At 37.7% G+C, this 25,516-nt stretch overlaps 2 protein-coding genes across 3 annotated transcripts; both read left to right on the top strand.

Annotated features, from left to right (window-relative positions):
* Positions 1-401: 401 nt before the first annotated feature.
* LOC145228549 (uncharacterized) lies at positions 402-11,628 on the top strand. The gene is made up of 15 exons (XM_080093624.1): positions 402-560; positions 624-692; positions 1,715-1,813; positions 2,205-2,294; positions 3,812-3,919; positions 6,068-6,121; positions 6,358-6,465; positions 6,573-6,684; positions 6,834-6,951; positions 7,244-7,374; positions 7,516-7,687; positions 8,167-8,396; positions 8,979-9,108; positions 10,684-10,817; positions 10,901-11,628. Exons 1-15 carry the CDS (start codon positions 540-542, stop codon positions 11,032-11,034), a joined length of 1,710 nt encoding a protein of 569 aa, XP_079949750.1. The 5' UTR covers positions 402-539; the 3' UTR covers positions 11,035-11,628.
* Positions 11,629-17,558: 5,930 nt separating this feature from the next.
* On the top strand, positions 17,559-22,288 carry LOC145230095 (uncharacterized). Of its 2 annotated transcripts, XM_080095472.1 has the most exons (7): positions 17,559-17,871; positions 18,319-18,402; positions 19,324-19,419; positions 20,020-20,107; positions 20,195-20,355; positions 20,652-20,796; positions 20,924-22,288. In XM_080095472.1, the coding sequence occupies exons 2-7, from the start codon at positions 18,328-18,330 to the stop codon at positions 21,739-21,741; spliced, it is 1,383 nt and encodes a 460-aa protein (XP_079951598.1). In that variant the 5' UTR covers positions 17,559-17,871; positions 18,319-18,327; the 3' UTR covers positions 21,742-22,288. The 2 variants fall into 2 exon arrangements, with proteins under 2 accessions (XP_079951598.1, XP_079951597.1); XM_080095471.1 differs by lacking the exon at positions 17,559-17,871 and having other exon boundaries at positions 17,878-18,402.
* Positions 22,289-25,516: the final 3,228 nt, after the last annotated feature.

The raw sequence follows: 25,516 nt of genomic DNA, 5'->3' as shown, positions 1-25,516 counted from the left end.
ACTTTATATAAGCTGTTTCTTTGTCAGTGACATTTGACATCAATGTTGTACATTACAATCATTTAGTTCAGTTGTCTTTAAATTCAACCATTTTAGTACCATGGAATTGGCAATTTGACAAGTTTTAAAAAACCTTTAACAAGCGCTAAAAAAACATTGTAGATTGCAGAAAAAATCGCAGAAAAAATGAATTTGTCATTCTCAGCACATAAATGAATTGCTGTTTAGTGTTGATTTTTAATGAAGAAATTGTTTTTAATATGCCTTAGGTTGTTATTTCTTACAATTTGCTCCCAGCAAGCATGCGGAAATGTTCTATTATAGTCTAGGTTTTTTAGGATTCTGTTAATATATTAAGTTACACAAACTACTTGTTTTAAGCCATAACTTTTGGCCATAATAAAGTGAAATATTTTTTTCAGGGTCCAAGTTGTTTAGTCTGAAATTTAAATAAACTTCTAAAAAATAGTCTTGGATCTTACCTTGTAAAATAGAATACCTTAAATTTTTTGACAAGAAAAACTTGAGAAAATTTCAAAATGGTTCAACTAAAAGCAAAGGTAACATTGATATTATTTTGTTTTTTGTATAAGTCCAAAACACTTAACTTATTTATATTTCAGGGCAAAAAAGGAAAGACCGCAATTGTGAAACCAGTCAAAATTGCTAAAGCTGTTGAGGAACCAGCACAGGTATAACATCAATTCAAGAAACTATACCAAGAAAATACATATAAACCCAAAGCCCCATACTAGGGTTCCGTAATGGGAATGTTTTGATGGGAAATTGCCAGGATTGCATTTATGTCAAAATAAAATTGATCTTTTTTCTAACTAAGAGGGTTTTCCAATAATATTTTAACTTAATTATGTGTTTTTAGTAAGTATTGCGAAAATCACTATCTAGCGGTATAAAAAATCGAATTATGAAAAAAAATTATTTCATGAAATTTAGCAAGTGCGGCATAGAAAGTGTTATAATGTTTGACATAAACATGCTCAACTAGGTGTTTTTAGTGGATATAACATTGTTTTTTATCATTGAAATGATGCAATAATGGACGTACAAATATAACAATATTTTGTCAGGATCCTGGGATTCTTGGGATTTTTTTTATTTCCTGAATTCGAGGAATAAAAAAGTCTGGGAAATAGAGGAACCCTATCCCAAACACCACATTAAAAGTGGAAATTGTTTCAAATGCTTTGCATTCCAGCAATTATTGATTTTAGCTTACATTTTAGTTAATGTATTTTTCTGGTAAAAGTAGGGAATTCATAAACCTAAAATTTGTGCCGCTGATACAATGCAAGCAAATGATAACTCTTTGGTTGAGTGAATGATGCACATAGTTTGTTAAAAGTAATACAAGCACTAACAGGTTGATTTTTAACTGGGCAAATGAGGTCTGGTTTGAAACTTAAATATACTGATTGCCCATTTGTTTCTCTATTGATGTAAAATTCTGTTGTAGCTTGTTTCAATAATGTTATTGGAATTTTGAGCTTCTTTTACTATAAACAAGTTTCACAAAATGGTCAGACATATATCATTGCATATGGGGCGTGGACATGTTTTAAGTGATTAGGCAGGTTGTCAGATTTGTTGGAAAACGTCCCACTCCGATAGCAAACTATTCTTACTTGCAGACATTGTTGTATATTTTTGATTTACTTTATATTGAAATGGTAACAAAGGTATATTTTCTTCCAAGGAAAACCTGAAGAAAAAGAAGAAGGCAAAGAAGGTTGTGGAGCAAGTTAAGGAGGAAAGCTCATCAGAAGAGGAAGAAGAGTCTGAAGAAGAGGATGAGGTGAGCAAGTTAGATTAAATAAACTTTGCATTATTATTTTTTGACTGCCAAAGCAGTTGAGAACCACAGATGATTCGAATCATTCAAAAGTCAAAATCAGTGTGTATTTTTAGTGTATTTGAAAATTGTTTTCAAAAAGTTTTTTTTCCACAATTTTTTGTTGCAAGATATTCAACAGACTATTGTCTAAAACACTTAGTGTGCTGTTTTAATGATATCATGAATCAGCCAATGGTCATCAAGTATGAACTTCAAAAGCCAGTAGTGCTGCTTCAGCAGTTGTTTACTTGTGGAATAACTTCAGCCATCACTGACAGTCAAAGTTCAAAATTGCTTGTATAGGGTTAATTACCTGACGTTTTTTCAAATAATTTTGACTGTGGTTATTTAGAAACCTAATGGGAAAGCAGCTGCTAAAGCAATTGAGATAAAAGAATCAGATGACGACTCTGAGGAGGAAGAAGACTCTGATGAAGAAGAGGTGATATATTGTGTTTGATAAACTTATGAGAACATATCAGTAGAAAACTCGTATGTTACTTCCTTATGCAAGAAATTTTAAAGTGGAGAAGGTCTAACATTTAAATTAGGAATTTTCCTAATGGCACGCCACTTTGGGACTTTTCCTCATAAATATGCTGGGCCCCACGCTTAATGCAACGAATGGTCAGCAGTGGTTTTGTTGCCTATTTCATTTTTTTAACTCAAAGCGATGCATTAACCGACAATGTGCTTTGTCTTGAATTGTAACCAGGCCCAAACCTGAAAGTACAAGCTCGAAACCCAGTCTAACTTGTCACTTTTTTTACAGCTCAAGGCTGAAATGCCGCCTGATAAAAAAGGTTGAAAACCACTGGTTTAAATAGTTATTTTTTCTTATGACGCTTTTGCAATTTTTTCTCTTATTTTACATCTTTTTTTGAAGTAAACTGGATAGAACACTAATTGCCCACTCTACTTCTGTTTACCTGTAAATCAAGGAAGTTGCTTAACTGAATTAAAACAAATAAGCACAAATTTACCAAAGTGGTGTAAAGTTTGTTTGACACTATTTCTTTTTGGTGACAAATAATGAAACACTTATTAGTGATGGGGCGATACCAGGTTTTGAAGTGAGTACCGATACCCAGCATGAGTACCACATGTATATACCTTCGATACAGAGTACTTAAGTGTAGTGTTGTACTTAGTTGTATACAGGGGCGTATCCAGGGGCGTATCCAGAAATTTTTAAAGAGGGGGTCCAAACTTTTTGGGGAATTTCCCTAATGACGTCACACGTCGTTCAAAACGACGTGTTATGCGGCAAAGCACTTTTTCTAAAATTATTAGCAGGCCCGAAAGTACAAGACCGAAACCCGGCCTAACTTTTGACTTTGGCGGTTTCTCTACCCGTCCAATTGACAGGAAGAACAGGTAATTTTAGCGAAAGCTTTGTAGTTTTCTGATTTCGCCCCTGATATCTAGCTGACTCAGCCAAACTGCAGCTGCAAAATAAGCGTGACTGTCAGGTAATCTAAATCGTTGCTTAAAAAAAGCAGGGGCCAATTTCTAAAGAACTAAATCTCTTGCTGAAGCGGTAATCCTACTGTTAAGTTGCGCAAAGTCACGAATGCACTAAAGTTGGTAACTGCAGGAGGCATATATTGTGCCTGGCAAGTAACAAATTACCCTTCACTAATTTATCTGGTCAGGGTACAGGTGTACACACACACGTGCCGAAAAATAATCACCATGTGATAGCGAAAAAAATAAAAAAATATACAGATTTTGTGCTGTCCGAAGCAAGTATTGGCCAAAAGTTGCCCGTATTCTTATGGTGTAAATCAGCCTTTGGTACTCGCATGTTGGTATCGAAAACTGAGACAAAATATTTCGATACTGAGTACGAGTATCGATACCACTGAAATCGTTAGATACCGAGTACCTGGTACTCGCCCCATCACTAACACTTATAATGTTTATTGTTGGAAAAATAATGTTTGTTGTTGGATGTAGGAAGCACCAAAAAGTAAGAATGCCAAGAAGGCTGCAGATGAAAGTGACGAGGAAGATGATGAGGATGACAGTGATGAAGAGGAAGAAGATGAAAAACCTGCTGCTGAAGTAAGTTCTTGTCCATTTAAACTAGTGATGGGACGATACCGGGTTTTGAAGCGAGTACCGATACCAAGTACGAGTACCACATGGATATACCGAGTACGATTACCGAGTACTTATGTGTACTGTTGTACTTAGTTGTATATCACTGGCTAATTTATCTGCCATGGTCGGGACTCGGGGTACAGACGTGCACGCACACATGCCGAAAAATGTAATCACCATGTGATAGCGAAAAAGACATACGTAAACTGGCAGAACTTTTTTCAAATTTTGTGCTGTTCGAAGCAAATATTGGCCAAAAGTTGGCTGTATTTTTATGGTGTAAATCGGCCTTTGGTACTCGCACGTTGGTATCGAAAACTGAGACAAAATATTTCGATACCGAGTACGAGTATCGATACCACTGAAATCCTCGATACCGAGTACGGGGTACCAGGGGCGTATCCAGAAATTTTTAAAGGGGGGGGGGTCCAACAATTTTTTTGGGGGAAATCCCTAATGACGTCACACGTCGTTCAAAACGATGCGTTATGCGGCAAAGCAGTTTTTCAAAAATTGGCGGTTTCTCTACCCATCTAATTGACAGGAAGAACAGGTAATTTTAGCGAAAGCTTTGTAGTTTTCTGATTTCGCCGCTGCTATCTAGCTTACTCAGCCAAACTGCAGCTGCAAAATAAGCGTGACTGTCAGGTAATCTAAATCGTTGCTTAAAAAAACAGGGTCCAATTTCTAAAGAACTAAATCTCTTGCTGAAGCGGTAATCCTACTGTTAGGTTGCGCAAAGCCACGAATGCACTAAAGGTGGTAACTGCAGAAGGCATAAATTGTGCCCGTCAAGTAACAAATTACCCTAATAACATAACTCGATTTACATCGATCTAATGTTTTAGACAAACTATTGTCATGTTTGGCGGATTAAAGCAACACAACATTACACGTTTTTAACACTTTTACATTGTTCAAATGCAAAAACAGTTTGATATGTTGCACTTAGTGCAGTTACCACTTAGCAAAAAACTGTTTCCAGCGTCCTAGCCGGAACGTAACTTTCCGATTGTTAGCGCATAAACCTCCTTGTTACGTCACACTTGGCGATTAGATAACAAGCGAATACAAGAGATTGAAGGCTCGCGTCTTTGAGATAACGACTCACTGTTATCAGGCAGGGGTAAACGGAACGATTTTGGCCTATTTAATTTACGCACAACTTTTTGAATTACATTTCCTTACACAATGCGACTTTCATCATTGAAATATTCCTCCGATAAAACCATTTTACAGCGACAATGCAGTAATATTAAGAAATGTTTCACCAACATTAAGCTTTTTTACATGGAGCGTTTAAGCGTATTCGATACGGCATACGCATTTCTCTCGTTTTCGAAAAAGAAAAAAGGCAAAGCGTATTAGACTTCTTCCATTCTCGATACGCTCGGCACAGGTGGTTTGAATACGCTTAGGCGCCAATACGCTTAGGAAAAGTTTTTTGGGAACAAGTAGATCAACTTGAAACCCAACTGGTGCAAAGTTATACAAATTAGTTGTTTTTTATACATATAACCCACAAGAGACTCTAATGAAACAAATTTAATAGATTTGTACAGTCATATAAAGGAATTTTAAATGTGCTACATGATCTGGAAATGTAATACAGTTAGTATGTACAACTTAGAAATCAGCACTTACTACTATTGGACAATGAAGTCAGAGTGATCTATACACTTAATGAATGTTTCTTCCAACTATTCCTGAGGGTTTAACTGTTCACAATAAACAAGTTCATACATTTGGTATGTTTGAACTTGACAGAAACAACTGCTGCACACAAATTAATTCAGATTTATTCGGAAGAATAGACTAACAGTCTAAAAATATTTTTAAATTAACAATTATCCGGCCTTATGTTTGTATATCACTTTACAATAACCACCTTATCGTTTTTGCGCAAAGCTGAAGACCTTGAATGAAATTCGGTTCGGCAACCATGTAATTTTACTCTTTAGCGAATCGAAATCGTGACGTCACACAATGCGCATCAACGATTCGATTTGCTCATGTAAAAAGGTTTATTGTTTTCGGTAGCTTTGTTTCCATTCACCAGTGAAAACTTGAAAAAGTGTGTATTTTTATTCAATGCTTGTTGACTATTAGGTGGAAGATTCTGATGATGAAGATGAGGACGAGGAAGAATCAGAAGATGAAAAGGTTTGTTAGGAAAACATAAAAAATATTTGCCACTAAATGTTTGTTATGTGTCTAAAATTTATCAGTAAACATTAGAAGAAAATTTGCAGTAAAATTCTGATTCCAACTTATAAAGTAAAAAAACTAATGATTATCCAGAGTATTAAGTGCATATATATATATTTCAGTTAATTCAGATCATAACTTAAAAGTATGTATACATATATAAGTTTATAGCTATTACTTTTTTATTTTAGCCTGTGACAAAAAAGCAGAAAGCTGCTGGAAAGAAAAAGGCACCAGCAAAAAAAGAAGAATCTGATGATGAGGAAGATGAAGATGAGGAATCAGAAGATGATGATGAGGTAGTTTGTTTGTAAAATAGGTTAACTGAGAATCGAGACAGAAAACGTTGTTAGATTTTTGTAAAATCCTGAATATGTTTGGAACAAGTCTCTAAAAAAATTTTTAGGATGAAGAAGATGATGATGAAGAAAAAATGGAAACTGACACAAATCTTAAAAGAAAAAAGAAGAGTGATGATGCAGGGCCGGCAAAGAAGCAAAAAGTAGATGAAAATGAAGGTAGCAAGTTTTTTCTGTACATAATGTGTGTAAATCTAAATCGAAAAATTGATTTATAATAATTGTTAAAAATCCGATGTATTTTTATGCATGAAGGAAAATGCCCACATCACTTTGTTACAATATGTTAATGTTAACTGTCATTGCAGAAACTGTTACCATGATGTTTACTGAACTGCCAGAAGGCCTTGATGACGCATCTTTCAACAAATTTTTAAAAAGCAAAGGCATACAGTGCATGGCATGCAGAGCAAACTACGGAAGACAGTAAGTTTCTTTGTGAATTGTTAATTGCTGTCAATTTTTGATTATATTTGTAGATTTTGTTTGTTGTATTTTTACAAGCTTCTTGGGCAATTGCACTTGGCCACATGGTGGCAATGAAGTGTCATTATAATCAAGAAGCTGAAATAATTCTCCTTGTTTAATCCCAGAAACTCTGGTTTGTGAGTTGTCTGATTCATGCCTTGGATACAATTTAAGTCGGTAAAAGTGTTTAAACAAGCGTACAACAGAAAATCGTTTGGGCCAATTAAAACTAAACCAAATTTTTCTGCAGAAAAGCATTTGTGGATGTTCGTAAATCTGACATGGGCAAAACTCTTGGTCTACATCAAGTTGAATTTCAGGGTCAGGAAATTAATGTGAAGCAAGATATGCCACGTCAACAGCGGGAACAAAACCAAAGAGGTAAATAAAATGTTTATGTTTTTTAAAAGCAGTCCTCGCAAATATAAAGTTTCTGTGTATTTTGCAGCTTAAAAATGCAACTAAAGTAGTGCTGTCACTTTTTGCTGCTTTTTTGACCGGACAAACTTTGTTTTTTGTCAGGCGGTGGTGACTTTGGTGGACGAAGCCATGGTGATCGTAGCGAACGCGATGAACGTACTTTGTTCGCTAAAAACTTACCGTTCAGCGCTGACGAAAACGCAGTTGCCGACCTTTTTGAGGGAGTGAGAGAAGTCCGACTTCTTACAGACAGAGACAGTGGAAGACCTAAAGGGTAAATTAAGTTTGTATATGGGTGAACTGAATAAGAGCAAGTAAAACAAAAATAATAATTCCAATTAGTGAAAAGTTTAATAGTAGAATAAAAGCAGAGACGTACAAAAGTATGATGTTAAGGATAAACAAAAGAATTTCAAAAAGGAAAAAAGTTTCCTATTCAAGCTTTGCATGGCCAGCAACACCTTTTGGCAGCATATAACTTTTATGTAATTCGTTTCGGTAACTATATTTTGCGAAACCAAAGCTTTTTGGGCAATTGCACTTGGCCACACGGTGGCAATGAAGTGTCATTATAATCAAAAAGCTGAAATAAGTTGTTCCTTGTTTAATCCCAGAAACTCCGGTTTGTGAGTTGTCTGATTCATGCCTTGGATACATTTTTTACAAAGACGTGAATAAAAATTTCTGCTACATATGTTCAGTTTTATTGAGACTTGTTAGCTAAACTTTTAACATTCGTTTTGTTACCCACAGAATGGGCTTTATTGAGTTTAACTCAAAAGAGGAAAAAGAGTCCGCATATGAACGCAAGGATGATGTTGAACTTGAGGGAAGATCTGTTTATTTGGACACAATCACCGGTGGTGGGCGTGGAGGGGGCGGTGGCCGCGGTCGTGGACGAGACAGTTTTGGTCGAGGACGCGGTGGTGGCCGTGGACGGGATAGTTTCGGACGCGGGGGTCGTGGTGGCGGTAGAGGGCCATGTAAGTGTTTTATTGAGCCATAAATGTCGGTCGCTAGACGGCGTATTAGAGCCGACACACAAAGTAGGGATTTGTACTAGGGATGTGCCAAAACTAAAAATGTTCTGTTTGGTCGAGTAGCGAGCATCTCACTTTAATGCTCGGTGCTCGGTGCATTATGACGTCACAAAAAATCCCCTTTCTACGTTTTAGCTCAACAAGGTCTCCTACGTCACCGGCGGTGTTTTATTGAGCTGTACATGCCCATAAAGAACGCGTTTTTCCACCATCTAATACTTTTAAATTTCATTCGTTTTTTTTTGGATACCCTTTAGAACACTAGTTACGTATGTTAGCAGGGCATAAATATCCAAATTTACCGCTCGGGTCAGTTTGTACAACTGCTCGGCCGAGCACCGAGCATCAAAAACAGCGATGCTCGGTACCGAGTACTCGGGTTCTGGCTCGGCTCGGCCCATCCCTAATTTGTACCCGAAATTATGGACTCTTAACCACGATGAACACAAGGCATTAGCCCTTTTCGACCTATCAACCGAAGGATGTTATTTTCACTTTTTATTTTCAAACATTGCGTATTTGCAGCCACTCCAAGCAAGACGTTGTTCGTGAAGGGAGTTACAGAGGATATGACGAAAGATTCGCTGTTCGGACATTTTGATGGCGCAACTGACGTCAGAATTCCTCAGGACCGCGACACAGGAAAAAATAAATTGTAGGTTTTTTAGGCATCAATAAGAAACTAGAAGGGTGGCTTAGCACATATTGCGATTGCACATATACTATGACCTATTTCGTAATGGGTCCTATATCAGCCACTGTATTTTATACCTTTAGTTGTTTCTGCAAGCAGAAACTCATGGGTCCCCCACACATGCAAAGTTGTAAATAGTGCATTTTTTAAAAATAACTATAATAAATTTTGGTGCTATGAGTTTAAACAGTAAGAAAAAAAGTCTGCAGAAATAATCATGCTGTGTGAGATACAAACTACACAATTCACATTTAATTCGGCAATTGTTTGCAAAATTTACCTATTTTAGGGATTAGTGGGGCTACATGGTAAAACTCAACAATCAACACCTCAAAATGGCATATTCTACAAGGTGTCCAAATGTTATGAAATTCAGACATTGTTTAAAAAGTTAACCCTTTCAGGGGGCTAATGGGGTAACTGATGCATGGCAAAAGTGACAATTGACACCTAAAGATGACTTTTGCACAAACTGTCAAAATTTCAACCAACTCGGCCAATGTTAAAAATTCCACACATTTTAGGAGTTAATGGGGTAAAGGTGGGTCTTACAGGGTAAAACACATCAATAAATAATGCACTCAAAACTGTCTAATTTCCATATATAGTTCTGACATTGTTTAAAAAAGTTCACCCATTTTAGGGGGCTAGTGGGGTAAATATTGGAGCTACAGGGTGAAACAAATAATCAACAGCTAATTATGGCAAACTGAACAAACTGTCTAAATTTCATTCAATTCGAGGGACTAACGGGGTAAACACAACAATTGACACCTATAAATGACAAATCTCACAAGCTGTCCAAATTTCACTTAATTCTGACACTGTTTAAAAAACTCACCCATTTTAGGGGGTTAGAGGGGTAACTGATGGGTTTTAACACCCAAAAGTATAAAATATGAAACCACAATGAACTAATCGACAGTCATGTAAAATTTTATCCAAATTGGACAATGTTTAAAATTCTGACCACTAGGGGTGTTATTAGGAACATTCCTTAACGCTTCTGACGTCATAAGGCTGTTAATTCCCCCTCTGACAAAACGCCTACCAAGTAATGCACAAACACATGTACCATATGTTCTGTTGCCTATATTATACCGTTACACCACAGAACTCTTTCGTTTGTGGTGCGCAGCAACATACAATAACGTTTTACATTTTGGGGTCTAGCAGGGTAAATACTGGGGTTATTAAGTCAAACGAACCAGATGGCACATCTACATAACTATATCTACCATCTGTGAAAGTTTCATCCAAATCCACCAAAGATTTCATGCCAAAAGTGAAAAAGAAAAAAAAAAAAAAAAAGGCAGAGTGGGGACCCATAATAAGTGCAGGACACGAATGTAAATAGAAAGTTAGTATTTCCTGCTCTAAATCAGTAGCACATATTACCTGATTTTGAATCACCAGGGTTCGGTTTTATTACTATGTTGCTCTTTGCTACGTTTCAAGAATTGGTCATAAAACTCGTCAAGTAAATTAATGCTTTATTTACTACGTGATTTTTGTGCAATTTTGTCTCATTTTTAGTTTCGCTTACGTGGAGTTCAACTCGGAAAGCGACGCAACTTCAATATATAGGAACGCGAAAGGTGGAATGAACGTTGATGGCAACAAATTGTACGTCGATTATGCTGCTGAACGTAGCAACGACCGTGGCGGAGGTATGCTTCATTTTGTAACAAGTGTTTTAACTTGGCGTTAGTGTGTTTTGGTAGCTTGTAATCTAACGCTGTTTTATTTTTAGGACGAGGAGGTGGACGCGGCCGCGGTGGTGGGCGTGGAAGGGGCGGAAGCCGTGGAGGTTTCAGCGCAGCTAAAAACCGGGGCAGCATTCAAAGCTTTGAAGGAAAGAGAACCACTTTTGATGACTCCGACTGAGCCGGCCGTGACGCTGTGACGTCATGGCTTACGATATCTGTGACGTCACTGCGATGTAGATTCCATGCGGGTTTTTTTCGTGCCGTGTATAAAGCCCGTTTGTGTGCTACAGCGATGAGTTGACGTTTCCATTTTTTATGTTCTCATTTTTTTAAACTGGGTTTTGGGTAAACGAATTTGTGCTTTTTATCATTTTGAATTATTTTTGGGCGTTTTTCAGTTGTTTGTCTCGCTGATTTCAACCAAAACCTATCGTGTCCACTTTAAGCCACCTGAACATAAAACATGGAAGTTAAGGTAAAACTTTCCCTTTCCTGCTTGTACAAACATCTTGTGTTACACGATATTGCGCCGTTTAAACCATGTTTTCCATACAGCCCGATTTACCCACACCTAAGCTGTACAAGAATATGTCCCACTTGCATTAGTCTTAGTCTTGGTCTTACTTCCACTGCCTTTTTACTACTTTCCGATAATTATAAAAAGTGGTCCACTTACGAAATAACTCGTATTTGAGGCATTGTACTGTTCAATGTACAACCGTAAGGTAATATTTCTGCCCTCAATAATAAATTTGTCCGTTTGAATTGAAAATATGTCTTACTTGAAACAAACAGCAACTAATTTATGCAAGGAAAGTTGACCTCCCGATATTTAAGCATCCAACGCAAAAATATTTTTTCCAGTGCAAGTGCTTCTCTTCAGCAAACATGAGCGGCATTCTGGCGAGTTAAATATATATTTGTTTGAAAGTAAATTATCTTTAACATTGCAAATGCAGCGTATGTGTTTAAATCAAGGGTGGCACTGTTAGGTCGTCACAAACTAAAAATCAAGTAATAAGCTTAATAATTGCTTTGGCTATCTAAACCTAATCCAAGTTCATTACCTCTCGAAGTAAACTTTACGACCGTTTGTGTGAAATTCCCTGAAGTTGTGTGCACAACAACAGGCGTTGCAAACTTTCACGCGTCTATGCAGAATGACCTATTCAGCTTTTGTTGTATCGGCCTCGCGCCATGTTTGCCCCCCGGCACACCGTCCGCCCGTGCGTACCCTTAGCCGACGTTATTTACGGGCTCGGCAGCGACCGCAGGCAGCCTCGGAACGCATGGGAACCTCGCTTAGACAACTTTCCCACACTCGCACTTGTTTACACAAGCTGAAGGGGCCGCGCGTGCTCTAAGCCGCGGTGACAAGACGAAGCGCGTAACCTCAACACACACGCCATGCCTGAACTTCGGCGTGCGCCTGCCTATGACGTCACTTGGCTTTAGGATGCCCTGCTGACGCGACGAAGTGAGTTTATCTCCCCAGTCGGTCTCGTGTTTTGTGGCACACAGTTTTACCTGCGTACGCAAATACATAGCAAATAAAACAAAGATGAAAAAAACAGCTGCGAAATTTCTTGAAGTGAAAGTTTGCACCTGGCAAATTCAGACAAACAAGACGGGGGCACGGAGGATTATAGTTTAGAGTCTTGCTTGAAATGCGTGACTGGTAACAATTTAACACAACGGCATGGGCAGTTTTAAGTTACTTACGGCTATGATTGTGTACTTTGATCATTGGCAATGTTTCAACAAATTCCAATATGTGGAATGCAATACGGCCGTCGTTTATGGCATTCATTTGCTGTCGAAACTTACATTTTTCCCCGGTTTGTAATATCGATACATTCGTGCCAATCACAACGGTTCGTTGCAATAAATAATTGATTTGGCGGTGGAAAACTTCAACTGTGTGAGTGCGAGAATGACGCCGCATTAATATTTTAGAACCTGAAATGAAACATATAAGTCATATATCGCAAGACCTTTCGTGGGAAGGTTATCTGTCAAAGAAACACACTCAATGTCCCGCTATTAATACATTTAGCCCACAGCCAGCGGAAAAACTGTGCTGCAGGATTTGCGAAAAAAATGTGTGTCATTTATTGAGATTGCCCCAAACTAAGTAATGGAGTCGGTGGATGTTTAACATGTTTCGCATGCTTTGTAATGACTAACAAGAATTCACATTTAGCGGGGTCAAGAGGGCAAATAATTTACTTGTCGAGTTGGCTACCCATTAATTTCGACATGCATGCAGAACTTGTTTACTATTTGGTGCTCTACCTGTTTGTAAAGCAATTAGCGACGTGTAAATTCCATACCACATGACAACGCGGATTTGGGCGGAGTTTAAACTGTGTCACACAAATTAACACCTTTCGTGTGTCATCATATATGAGACCTAGAACACGGCACATGACATATTTTGTCGTAAACGTGTTTTTGCCAACACTACAAATGTCTTATTATTATAGCTGCGTTGAATTGTGTTGGGTGACGTTACCACCATGACGATGTTAAATATAACATTAATACACATTGTTGTAATGTAATGTAAACAACAAATTGCTAAATTAGAACTATTTACGACGTGTGTTGTCCAGAGGAACTTTAAATTGGGTAGTTAATTAACAAATGCTGTCTTTGCTGTTCAAAGCAGAACATTATGATAAAACGCAAACACATGCTTTGGAGTCCGTTTGTGCTTTGTTATATCGACAGGCAGGTATACAAAGATAACAATAAAATAGTTTTTGTTTCATTCAAACGGGTGCGAATTCGAACGATGCTATTCCGGCGGCACTATCGATTGTATGCTAAAAGGGTGTTGCGCAAAAGTTTGGGTTGGCATTGCCCCCTGCATGGACAGATATGACGTAACACGCACATACGAGCTAAAGCAAAGCGTGCGCCGGCCTGGTCGTGGGAAAGACACACAATGCACTGGGCGAAGTTGTCGAATTCAAGCGGATTGCTATCGTCGAAATGTGCCAGTTCCGGCGCGTGTTGTTTACGCCCTGCCGCCGTTCAGGTTCACTGGAACACAAAGCCCAAAAGCTCAGCGTGATTGTCAACGCTTCGGATATTTTGCGGCTTACCGGCCTATTGAGGAAAAAAAGTTGTTGGAGGCCAATATTTTATTTTTAGAGCAAGCGTGGGAAAGGTATGTCTAATACTCCCCTTGTATTGTGCTTTATTGTCAATCTATTAATTTTACAGCTATATCCGTGCCACGCCTACGAATAGGCTACAAATACTTGCAAACTACAAAATCACAGACCAGCCTCTTAACTTTGTAGACTTGCAACACCATAACAAAATAAAATTTTGCAGTAATTATTGCGTTAGAAAAAAAATGGGAATACACTTCTTATGTGATGCGTTAGAAAAATGTAGACCCCAATACGATCAGCCTAAAAGGTAAAAGTCGAGACGTAAAGATTGTACCTTGCAAACAAATTCGCTGCACACTCGGAAATCTCTCGGACCACACACGAGAATGATTGCCATAGAAAATTAGAATTTATTTGAATATGCAATTTAATTACTTAAAAAAAACACAAAACGGGCAAGTGTTTAAATTTTGCGAAGGCACTTGAGACTGCTTTTGAATGAGATACAGAAATAATCTGTGCACGCCCAATGAAGCCAAAATTTTACTTGTTTATACAGCTGCGACCCAAATGATAATTCGCGGTTGTCTAGTGTGGACTGCCAGACATCTGAATACCTGTCTATGTTTTCTCAAGCTTGACTGGAAGCAAACTGATGGGTGGCTCCTACGCAGAAAACAGCACTGTAGCAGTTTTGCTTAAACCCAAAGCCGTTTTTGGAGTAGTGTTACGTGACTGAGGCTATATTATGAATCATCAGACATCTAGCAATAAAGATAAATGATGGAACACACTATCTGCGCTTGTTGTTTGACGGACGTGCCCAGTGCGAAAAATGCCTTAGCAAATTGCAAAATAAACCCAGTTGCCAATGATAACTAGGCATAGTACCTTCTATATAGGAGGCTGCACTCCAATTGTGCCAACAGTAACTTTCATTCACTTGCACCGACGTCAGAGGTTTAGTCACGAATATTTGACCAAGATAAATTATCTCCTGTTTCATTAAGGTTTGGCACCTGACTTATATTACCGTAGGGTTGGATAACATGTTGGATTTGATACGTACAACAAATTTATTTATACTAATACCATTCAAGCACACAGTACGTTGAAGTATGTTTATAATTTTCAGTAACAATTAAAAAAGAACGAAGTTTCGGCAGTCTTTTTCTGCTATAAGATCGATTCATTCACAACGTTCCTGCTGGTAAAGTCCTAATGGTAACAATGTAACGCTCATTATTAACCTTCTAAATACAACGGCACTCTTTTATAAAATTATGAATACAACAATGCTTACAACAATTTTCAACATTATTAAGCTGCTTTTGATTCAAGTAATGTAAGTGTTCACCAAATTTAATTCACCTTATTTAACACATATTTTATTTCTGTTCACAAGATCGATCACATTGCACTTCGGCCGACTTCCTAACGAGCAATGACACATGATTTCTGGGCTTGGAAGGGCTTCATCTGCATGATTGAAACTTCTGTAACAAATGCACATTTTGATTAAAACTCGCATTACAAACATGACTGCATTTCCACATGTTGCGCACAAAGTGACTGGTAAAATTTTGTAATAGCCCTTTGTGATGAAATTATAACGATGAGCTTTAGAATTCAAAACTATTGTGACAACTATGACGTAATAGTGGATCCTGCATTGACAAGTTTGCAATGCAAATCTACAAGCAGGGCTGCCACTCTAGATATTTTATAGCTAGATCTGGATAGTTTTGGTTAAACCTAGATGTAAAATTTTGGATCTAGATGATGGCTATAAAATCTAGATAGTTTTTTAACGTTTGTAAAGACCGTAGGAACAGCACAAGCCTACAAATATTCCACCCAGATAACCACAAAAGCTTAAAAGTTAAAATGTTATAACTGTAACAGAAAAAATAGAGTGATGAAAAGGAAGAAGTAAGCTTCTTTAGAATCAAATATAGATCAACTTATATTAAAAACCTTCATGTGCGTTGTTGTTTGGCTAATACATCACGTTAAGTTGGTTTATTTTATGTTTAGATATATTTTTGGATGTTTTGTTTTTCAATCTAGATGATTCTAGAAATTGTTTGAGGTCAAACTAGATTATTTCATTCAAACCAGAGTGGTAGCCCTGTCTACAAGCTACTGGCAGAAAAATATGAGTTAGGCAAATTATAAACTGCATATTTACGTATTCAAAATCAGTGCAATAAACATTTGCAATAATATACATGGTAATTGAAACAATGTTTATCACTACAACAGTTGTCCCAACTTTATTTATTGAACTTGGTCATGTTTTATGTTTGTTTTCAAATCAAAAGGACATAAACGGGGGCAAACTTATCTTAAATGCACTCTTAAGGGCGCCGCCTAAAAAATGTGCACCTTCCTCTACAGCAAATATTAGCCCTTTAGGTTCAACGGAACCATATTCACATTATTGCCCCTTGGTCCAGTCGGCATTAATACCCGATTAAGAAGGCGTTTATGGCGGATCGAGTTGGAACGATTTACGATTGATTGTTCGGAATGGCTTGAAGCGAGTTCACAAAGAATGACAAGAAAGCGTGGGAAAAATACACAAAAGGCACAGACCGACAGTTCGGGAGACCCCACCTTATCGTAAAACAATGGCGCCTTTCCTATTCGAACAATACATTCGCGCCAACAGTGAACGTCACAATTTGCTGCTTGATTTAATGGTTAATCGTAAATAACCAGTTATGAATGTAAGTTTATCTTAGCTGCTCAATTTGATATCTGTTTAAGTTGCAAATCGACAATATGGATATGTTGGATATACCTTTAGTAATAAATTTAGTAAACGCTCATGGTGTCCTTTTTACAATAGCAGTTTATTAAAGACGTAATTGTTACATAAAATAAAACCATAAGGTAAGTCAACATGCTACACTAAAAATTAACTTAACTATACTAAATACACTAAAAATAATTTACTTTTACCGTTGGGGCCTTTGACGGCAAGATTGTAAAACAACGATTTTTGGAAATCAGAAAGTAATGATTTTACAACGTAGGATAAAAGTTGTTTTTCCCAATCCCGGTTGCACAATCCCGGCGACATTCCGAATCAGTTACGACATACGTCAGTGGCTCGTGTAGGTCGCGTGGCTCTCGTATTCACGACGACAGGCCAGCAGAAAGAAAAGTTAGCCTTCTTCTCGGTCAGGCGTCAGGGGCGCGTGCGACGCCGAGTGGGCCACGCGAGTCGTAACTCGAGAACTCACGGGCCGGATGCTTTCGAGTTCGTGCCACTGGGATTGTCATTTTGTTAGAAAGTTTGGTCCTTGCCGAGAATCAGTTATGCATAGACTACGTAGATGGCATCGTATGTTGATTGCAAATATTCAAAGTGTTTTAAAGCAGGAAAAAAATACGTGCTTTGAAGTAAGATGGTTTACAGGACAAAAGTAGTTAAATGTCAGGTCCGGTGTTTGTAAAATGTCAGTTAATAATAGTCGCCGATATCTGTAACTAAGAGAAAGGTGTGCAGAGTGTTATTATGAGAACGCGTAGGTTTAAATAAAAAAATACTGTTTCGAAGACAATACTAGAGTTTAAAATTTTATGAATATAATTGTAAAATATGTACCTGCTTTTATTCTATTCTAAAAAAAGTTTTTCTGTTACATTTTGGCGCCAACATGTTGATTTAATGCAAAGCAAACTTTTTCAAATAACAGTGAGGTTTGGGCTACTAACAATTGTTCACCAAAACAATCTATCCAATTTAGGCGATGCGAGAAAAAGGACGAAAATGGCGGCGTAAATGCAACTAATTTGTGCACGGATTTTGTGTAAAAAGGGAACAAAAAAGTTAAGTGGGGCCATACGTTTACGAAAATCAAGTCCAACCGGAGACGAAAGTAAGACACTGATTTCCAGGGAGTATGTGTTTGCGTTTAATTCCCCAGAAAATCATTCATTAGCCCTCGGTATTGATAACGTTGTTCTGACATTTTCAAGTTACCATAACAACTTACGTAGCGTTAAGGTATCTTAATAAACTGAAGCTCAGACGAAATGTCTGGTTATTTTAGTCCTCGGCGTAGTGTCGGATATTTACTCAGGCACTTTCAGAACAAAACATATGCCAATTTCCCAAGACAAATACGCCACATGACACACACTTTCGATCAAATACCTAAAAAACTTGCGACAAGTAATGTCTCATTCGTGAATACAAATTTACACTGGTTTACGTACATTTGATTTTCATACATCTGTGGTTTTTGCAGACACCTAGGGTACCGTTATGAAAAAACTTTTGTAATTGTCTTGAAGTAAACACAAGCAACATATATATCATGCAGCCAGACAGTATGTCATCAAGTGATGAAGCTCAAACTGGTGACGCAGACAGCTCGGTGGGCAGCAGTTACGCCGAAAGACGAAAGGTAAAAACCGTTTTGTTCTTCATTTTATTCTGGCTTTGTTATGTTTTTGTGTGTTGAAGGACGGAAGTGTATATTTGCTAAGACAAACTGATTTTATTAAGACAGTAACATTTTTCATCTCCAACAAACAATGCCATTAGATAACCAATTTCAAATTAATTTGTTATTTTAAACCGACCTTTTCCAAATGTTTTAATACCGTCGAAGTTAAAGCCAAATAAATCTCTCAAATAACGTCATTTTTGGTACGTCATTAGCAAATTTATGCATATTAAACGCATCCCAAAAATGTGCAAAGAGGCTAAATCAAATAACAAACAAAACAATGCTCTCCATTGTAATTTTTGTAAAGTTAGTTACTCTGTAAAGTTAGGTAAGTTAGGTTAAGTGATACTGTATATTTTCCTGCCTCGTTTATTAGTAATTGAAAACAGGACAATTACATTGAGTTTCTTCATGAAATTCAAGTATCTCTATCAGTTGTAATGTCATTTTATCAGTAACTTCAAAATAAACCTGCATTCTGTAAAAATGTCACTGACAAATCGGCCTTCGATCTTTACCGCAATTGAATTGTCAAACATGCGAGTCGACTTTTGGAAGTTCGGCCCATAAAGATCGTATCTCGCACTGAGAATCCGACCTCAGCAATTTGCCCTTTGATATCGATTAGTAAAAGTTAATACTGCTTGTTTACGGCAAGTGATATCATCCTGTCAATTAAATTTGCTTCTGCTGGACACAAATCCTCCAAAATTGATCGATTTTGCAGAAAATTGCCTTTTCCGCAGCGGTTAGTGCGATTGTGTCAACAAACGAGACCCGAAAAATATTAATCAAGTGAACAGTATCTTAGAAAACTTGAAGCTAATGGCATGAACCCAAAACGCCTTGATTAATTTGACTTTGGCATATTTGCAGTCGTCTAAGCCCATCATGGAAAAGAGGCGAAGAGCGAGAATCAACAGCAGCCTCAATGAACTCAAGTCTATTCTCCTGGAAGCGCTGAAGAAAGATGTGAGTATTTTTGAGTAAACTGTAGTCGATAGGCGTGGGATTCATCTGATCGCTTTTTGAGTCATTTTTTTCTAATGAGCAGTACTTACCTTCTTGAAAGATGACAACTTGTGCAAATGTAAAATTTCCAAATTTCATTTTAACTTGTTTGAAATGATAGAAACTACTTGACAAGCTGTTAGGGACAAAAAAGTCAATTTACTAATTCGATTTCAAACTCCACAATAAAATTTAAAACCAGCCTGTTCTTATCATACATCGAAAACGAAATCAGAAACTGTGCGCAATTTTCGACTGTTTCCTGCCTCTGCTGCAAAAATAGCTAAGGCATTTCAATTCAAAATAGCTAGACAGCTGAGAGAGTTGACAGCTATTAGAGGGTGTCATTTTAATGTCCGCCCTTGTCGCCACGATGTCCAGTGCTGATAACTTTACCTCTCTTATTGGCTTAAACGGTAAACGACTGTCATAGCATGACTTGACAACACTACATCGTCTCCCTTTAAAAAGTGGTCTTCTTCCTATCGGAATGATCAGTTTTTGTTGAAAATGAAGTGTTGTTATTTATTTGCAAATGTAACTCGATACTTACTCTGACAGAGTACCCGACATTCAAAACTGGAGAAAGCTGACATTCTTGAAATGACAGTAAAATACTTGAAAAACGTAGAAAGACAACGATTGTCGGGTAGGTTTTAGTTTTACGTTTATTTAAACTAAAATTCCATTCAGCCACATTGTCACAATATAACAAAAACACTTCAATATATTTTAGTTAATCTCAGCATCGATCCAACCATTGTTGATAAATATCGAGCTGGATTTAGCGAGTGTCGAAACGAGGTGATGAAATTTCTAAGCACGTGCGAAGGTGTAACTGTGGACGTAAGAACGAGATTATTAAGTCATCTGGGATCCTGCTTGCAATCTATTCAAGTAAGTGATATACAACTGTTTATTATTGAACAAGCAATAAAACTGATCTGAAACTGCTATACGGCATGTTCATATCTACTCTTGTTTTAACATTGCCGTCACGATAGAGAACAACCAATTACACTGTTGCTCATTCACTTGTTTTTTCAAGAAGAATAATGTACAGTAGCGTCTTTACTCCGTGATCTTTATTTTAAACAAAACCAAGTATTTCCACTTTTTGAATGGTTTTTTTTTGTTAAAATACCTAAAGAAAGTAAATATTTTTAATATGACTTTTTTGTTCGTTTATTCAGTCACAATCAAACTTATTCGATGAGTCGGGTCTCGGTTTGGAAGTTCCGTCATTTCCTTCCCCTATACTTCAAAACGGTCACAATCAACAAATCCGAGTTCGATTCCCGGAACCAAATGTGCCAATTTCAAATTCGTCTAACAATGGTGGGTATTTCAGATACTTGAGTCCCTCTGATTGGCAGTTTAAACAAATGCGGACACCCATATGGTCGCATATTTGAATGTGACAAAAAGCCTGTTGTCGCTTTATAAAATACATGTATCTTTGCAGCAAATATCGCACCTAAGCCCCCACCAGCATCTACGCCTACTTCAGAGCCGCAAATTGCCGTACTTCATTCAACACCGCCTCGGCGTTATGCCCCCTCCCTAGTTCTGGCCGAGGGCACGCAACTAACATCGGCAATCGGGGGTCTTGACAGCGGGAATATCGCTGTTCTTGTGCCGCAGATCGGGGGTGGAACCACGACAGCGTTTTTGACAACGTTATCGGGAACCCCTCATTTTGTGGAAACAGTACCAATGTCAACAGGCAAAACAGGAGAAGCGAATAAAGGCGACCGCGATGGCAACAAACTCGGAAAGAACACGATTTTTGGAACTAAAAAATCGCCTAACCATCGAGAAATTTTACCGAAAGGTATGGAAAAGGGGCCTTCTCCGAACAAGCATTGCTCAACAGATTTTTGCTTGTCCCATGTAGAGACAAAAAACATGGTACAACACAGCGAAAAAAGTTTAAACAACAGCAACGTCTACACGCCCGCCAACCACGCATGCGCACATAGCGAAACGATACGGTTAAGTGCGGAGCCGCCGAAAAAGCGCCGAAGAACGCAAAGCAAAACTGAGTTCACTAAAACAGAAAAACGAAAGTCAAATGAGGACTGTGACCCAGGCTTCGCCGAGACTATGAAATCACATCATTCCCCACCGGCAAGCACAACGTCAAGCGCAAGTCGTGAAATGGACGGGGATTGTTCTGATTCGTCAGTGGGAACGCCACATCGCGTTGGCTGCAACCCAATTGGGGGAAGGGGCCCGTGGAGACCCTGGTCCAAACCCAGGATAGCAGGCGAAGACACCTGATCTATAAATTGGTCAGCTCTTTTTTTATGTTTTGCCATACTGTTTAATCTGAATAGAATTCTTTACACTAATGCACAATTTATTTCGTTTGCTGTCTTTATCACCAGTAAAAAATATATTCGTGATGCGCTTAATTTTATCCACTGTAATTGAATTTTTCTTCAATATACCGAAATCCGAGTCAAAATCGTTTTACTTTTTTTCTGCCTTTCTTTGATCCAAACAATCATATTTCATAAAAAGATGTTATGTTGAAAAACTGATATACTTGACACTAGCGAATGCTGTGAACAAAGCTTCTGTTTAGAATTACCTGTTATTCCTAGACATAATTGATAGTAAATTGATGCTGTAAATCGCTGTCGGTTTTATGCAGAAATGAGACCACCAGTTTATTTGAAAAAAACAACTAACAGTACTGCTTATTGATTTGCTGATGTTCCTCTGCTTCTTTACTGCTTTTTCAAACAAGTTCAATTCTTTACAGAGCCTATATTGTTTTCTTTCTTTTGATTGCAATAAACGGTATTTTAAATTTGTCCCAAAACATTCTCCCTTTTGACAATGGATTGGCAACAGCGTGCAGTTGAAAAAAATAACGATTTCGAACAATTTTAGGTAAGTCGTTCTAAACCCCACTATTACAAAATTCCAAGTTGTTGCAAGGCATTTTCTTTTACATGATGAAAAGGTACCGTGGTGGTTAAACTAGATAAAATACGCACGTAGAGGACACACAGTGTTGCAAAATTGCCATGTAGGGTTTCTTCCAAATTTGTAGATGTAGCTTTTTGGAGCAATTGAAGTTTTAGGTGCGCGAATTAACTCCACTGTACAGCTGTTTTGCACCATACTAAGCTTTGTTTTCGTTATAAGCTACATCATGTGCAAAATGAAATGTTAGTGGAAGACTTGTCTGCTGCTCATCTGACGCCGAAACACATCAATTTAGTGTATTTTCCAGGAAACTTTGGTCGGTGACCATCATTACGGGCGAATTTGTTTTTGAAAGAAATGTAATTGTCCAATAAGCGCTGGACCCGAAGTCGATAAAGCTGAGTTATTCGCTAAATTGCTCTCGAACAGTTCTATATGCGATCAATTTGATCAAATTTGTAGTGCGCTTAAAGTCACTTACCGCAAACCCTACGGTAAAAAATACTTTTAAGATTTTTTGCACAAGGTAAGACCCATAACGAAGTTTATTTCTGTGTCCTGATTATTTTACATATAAAGGCTATAAGCATCATTGCTTTCATAAGGCTTTGTTAAAACTTGTTTTCTTATGGTATTTAGACAGAGTTCAGTTAGGTTTGATGTACATTTTCTTCCGAAAGGACATGTTGTTTTTAACAAAATTTAAATCAGTATTTTCGCTGAAACCGATTACCACCGCATTACCACGGATAAGAAAAAAATAACTGCATAAGATAGTTTTCATGCTTAAGAAATTTCGTGACACACCAGCAAAAACATTTCTCCGAAGAACAGTATAATAGAGTGTTAACTCTCCATTAGATGCAAAAAGGCGACCTGGTAAGTTTTTTGAAAGAAAATAACTTTCAAGGTTAAAACCTTTACTGCGTTTTTTCAATTTATAACGTGTAGTAAAATTTTCGATTTTTTTTACAAACTAAGGATTTGGGGAAAATTAGCTCGGTATACTATTAAGCATTTTCTAATATTTTGTTCCTTACAAGTCTTGTATTAAAATGAGAACTTAAAATTTGGATGATAAAAATCAACGAACTTCTACACAAAACCTAATCGATTTATCAGCGTATTGTGTTTTGTCAATGAGTTTTGTTGCTTTTATCCCATGTTGATTTTTACAATATATTTCAGGGTCAAAAATTCGCATGAACCGTTGCTATCTAGGCCTTTACCTTTCCGTACAAAAACGAGAATACCTTCATTTATGGATTTATGGATTATTAAGGATTATCCGGACAAAAAGCTTATTCTTTGCTGTAACCTGTTGTTACGTATTGTGATGACTTTGCATTAAAGAGGGATTTATTATGAGTTCTCACGCTCAAAAATCGACACGTCAATGTTTTATTGACTACAGTGAATCATGTGTTTGCTGTGAATATGCCTGTTGATTGCGCTAATCGGATTTTTTCTGCAAACATAGCTGCTTAATTCAGCAAAAACGTTTCCCACGCACGTATAGGCGTATTTGAAAGAGGATTTCAGAGTCAACGAAGCTGTAAACACTAATAATAATTGCTGTCACTATAATCTCGGTTGAAAACGTTTGTTAGGGCGTGCAAAATTGTCATGACGATAAAAATCACATGACTTCGTTCGGCTTACAAACAAAATGGCGATAAAAATGTTTCGTTTTTTTTGTAACCAATTAGTTGCCTGTATTTTAGCGGAGATTTCTAAGGTAACCTGATGTTACTGTTAAAAAGCAATATAATTTCTTGTTATATCCACAGGGTTTCCATGTGAAGAAGCCTTCCACATATGTATGAGACGGGTAGTTTTATATAAACCGTGCTGCATAGATTGAAAGTACCCCTTGACGAAATTCTATGTTTTGACGCCTTGACTTTTTTTAAACAACAATTTTTGTTCCACTTGCATCTGGTTAGTTGAAAATGCAACACGAAATGTCGTTGGTATGTTAAAAAGCATTACGCGGTATGGGTTTGGCGTTATGATCATGTGGGCGTTCGTTTGTTTTCTCGTAATGTCTTTCAGTGGTACAATTTAAAAAAAGAGACACAAATACTAAATGCACACATGTCAAAATAAACAACATCGACTATTGCTTTCAATTTTAATTTGTTCCCATTTCTGTTCAGCAGCAATGGGTTCGGGCTGTAACCATTGGCGCAACGAAAAACACTGCCCTTAAAAAAGTGACACCACGCTGCGTAATTACCCCCCAATTGCCGTAATATTATTCGTAAGTCGAAGGGTGACATTCAATACTGCTGAGAACGACATTCACAGGACCTACAAGGCACAAAGTTACAAGATTTATTTCTACTTGTCGATCTTACAAAGCGTACCGTCCTCCATTTAAGACAGGATGACTTATCGGTGGCCTCTCGTTCAACGAAAAGTTGACAACAGGAACGCAAATGCGGGCCACAATATCCTAAGCCTTGAGGGGGAGATCTCACAGAAATATTCACATTCCAGATTAAACCGTAACCCAAGCCGTAGAGCTGATGCGTTGGCCTTCAATAAATTGATCTGCCACCGCAGTGACGCCCAGTGCGGGACGACGCCATATTGAATTTAAGTCGTGGGAAATTCGTCAAGATCTAGAACGCCCGGAGCGCCAGTGCCTATCTGGTGTAATGATCTGCACAAATCTTGCAGGCCGACCGCTTATCGCACGATCTCACAACAGTAAGATGGCCCTTTCTCGAAGCAATTGTTATTGCTGCTTGGTTCAAGCTGTCCGTGACTCCAAGCCGACAGCGTGAAAATAGAAGCGCGTGAAAAAATGCGACTATGTTTTTGTCTTTCGATTTGATTCATGTTTCCTCTTTCCACAGTTTTCTACATTCCGCAATCTTGAGGAATTTTACATCACGTATTGGATTTTAGAGCTTGCTCCAGGGTTGTAAGCGGGCCCGGAATTAAGCGCCAAATTCTTTAGTACAAGCCAAAACTTCATTCCAAACTAGATTATTTTGAACAAAGCCCAAATTGGGCCCATAAGTTGATGAAAATACGATACAAAACGCCCAATGTGCCGTCATTCTCGCATCAAAACCCTTTTATACAAACTCAGTCAGGTCCAACTTAC

Source organism: Phallusia mammillata, chromosome 5 (genome assembly GCF_965637545.1).
Source record: "Phallusia mammillata chromosome 5, kaPhaMamm4.hap1.1, whole genome shotgun sequence".
NCBI lineage: Eukaryota > Metazoa > Chordata > Ascidiacea > Phlebobranchia > Ascidiidae > Phallusia > Phallusia mammillata.
Note: the sequence above shows the minus strand (reverse complement) of the source record. Positions and strands in the feature narration are given on the sequence as shown.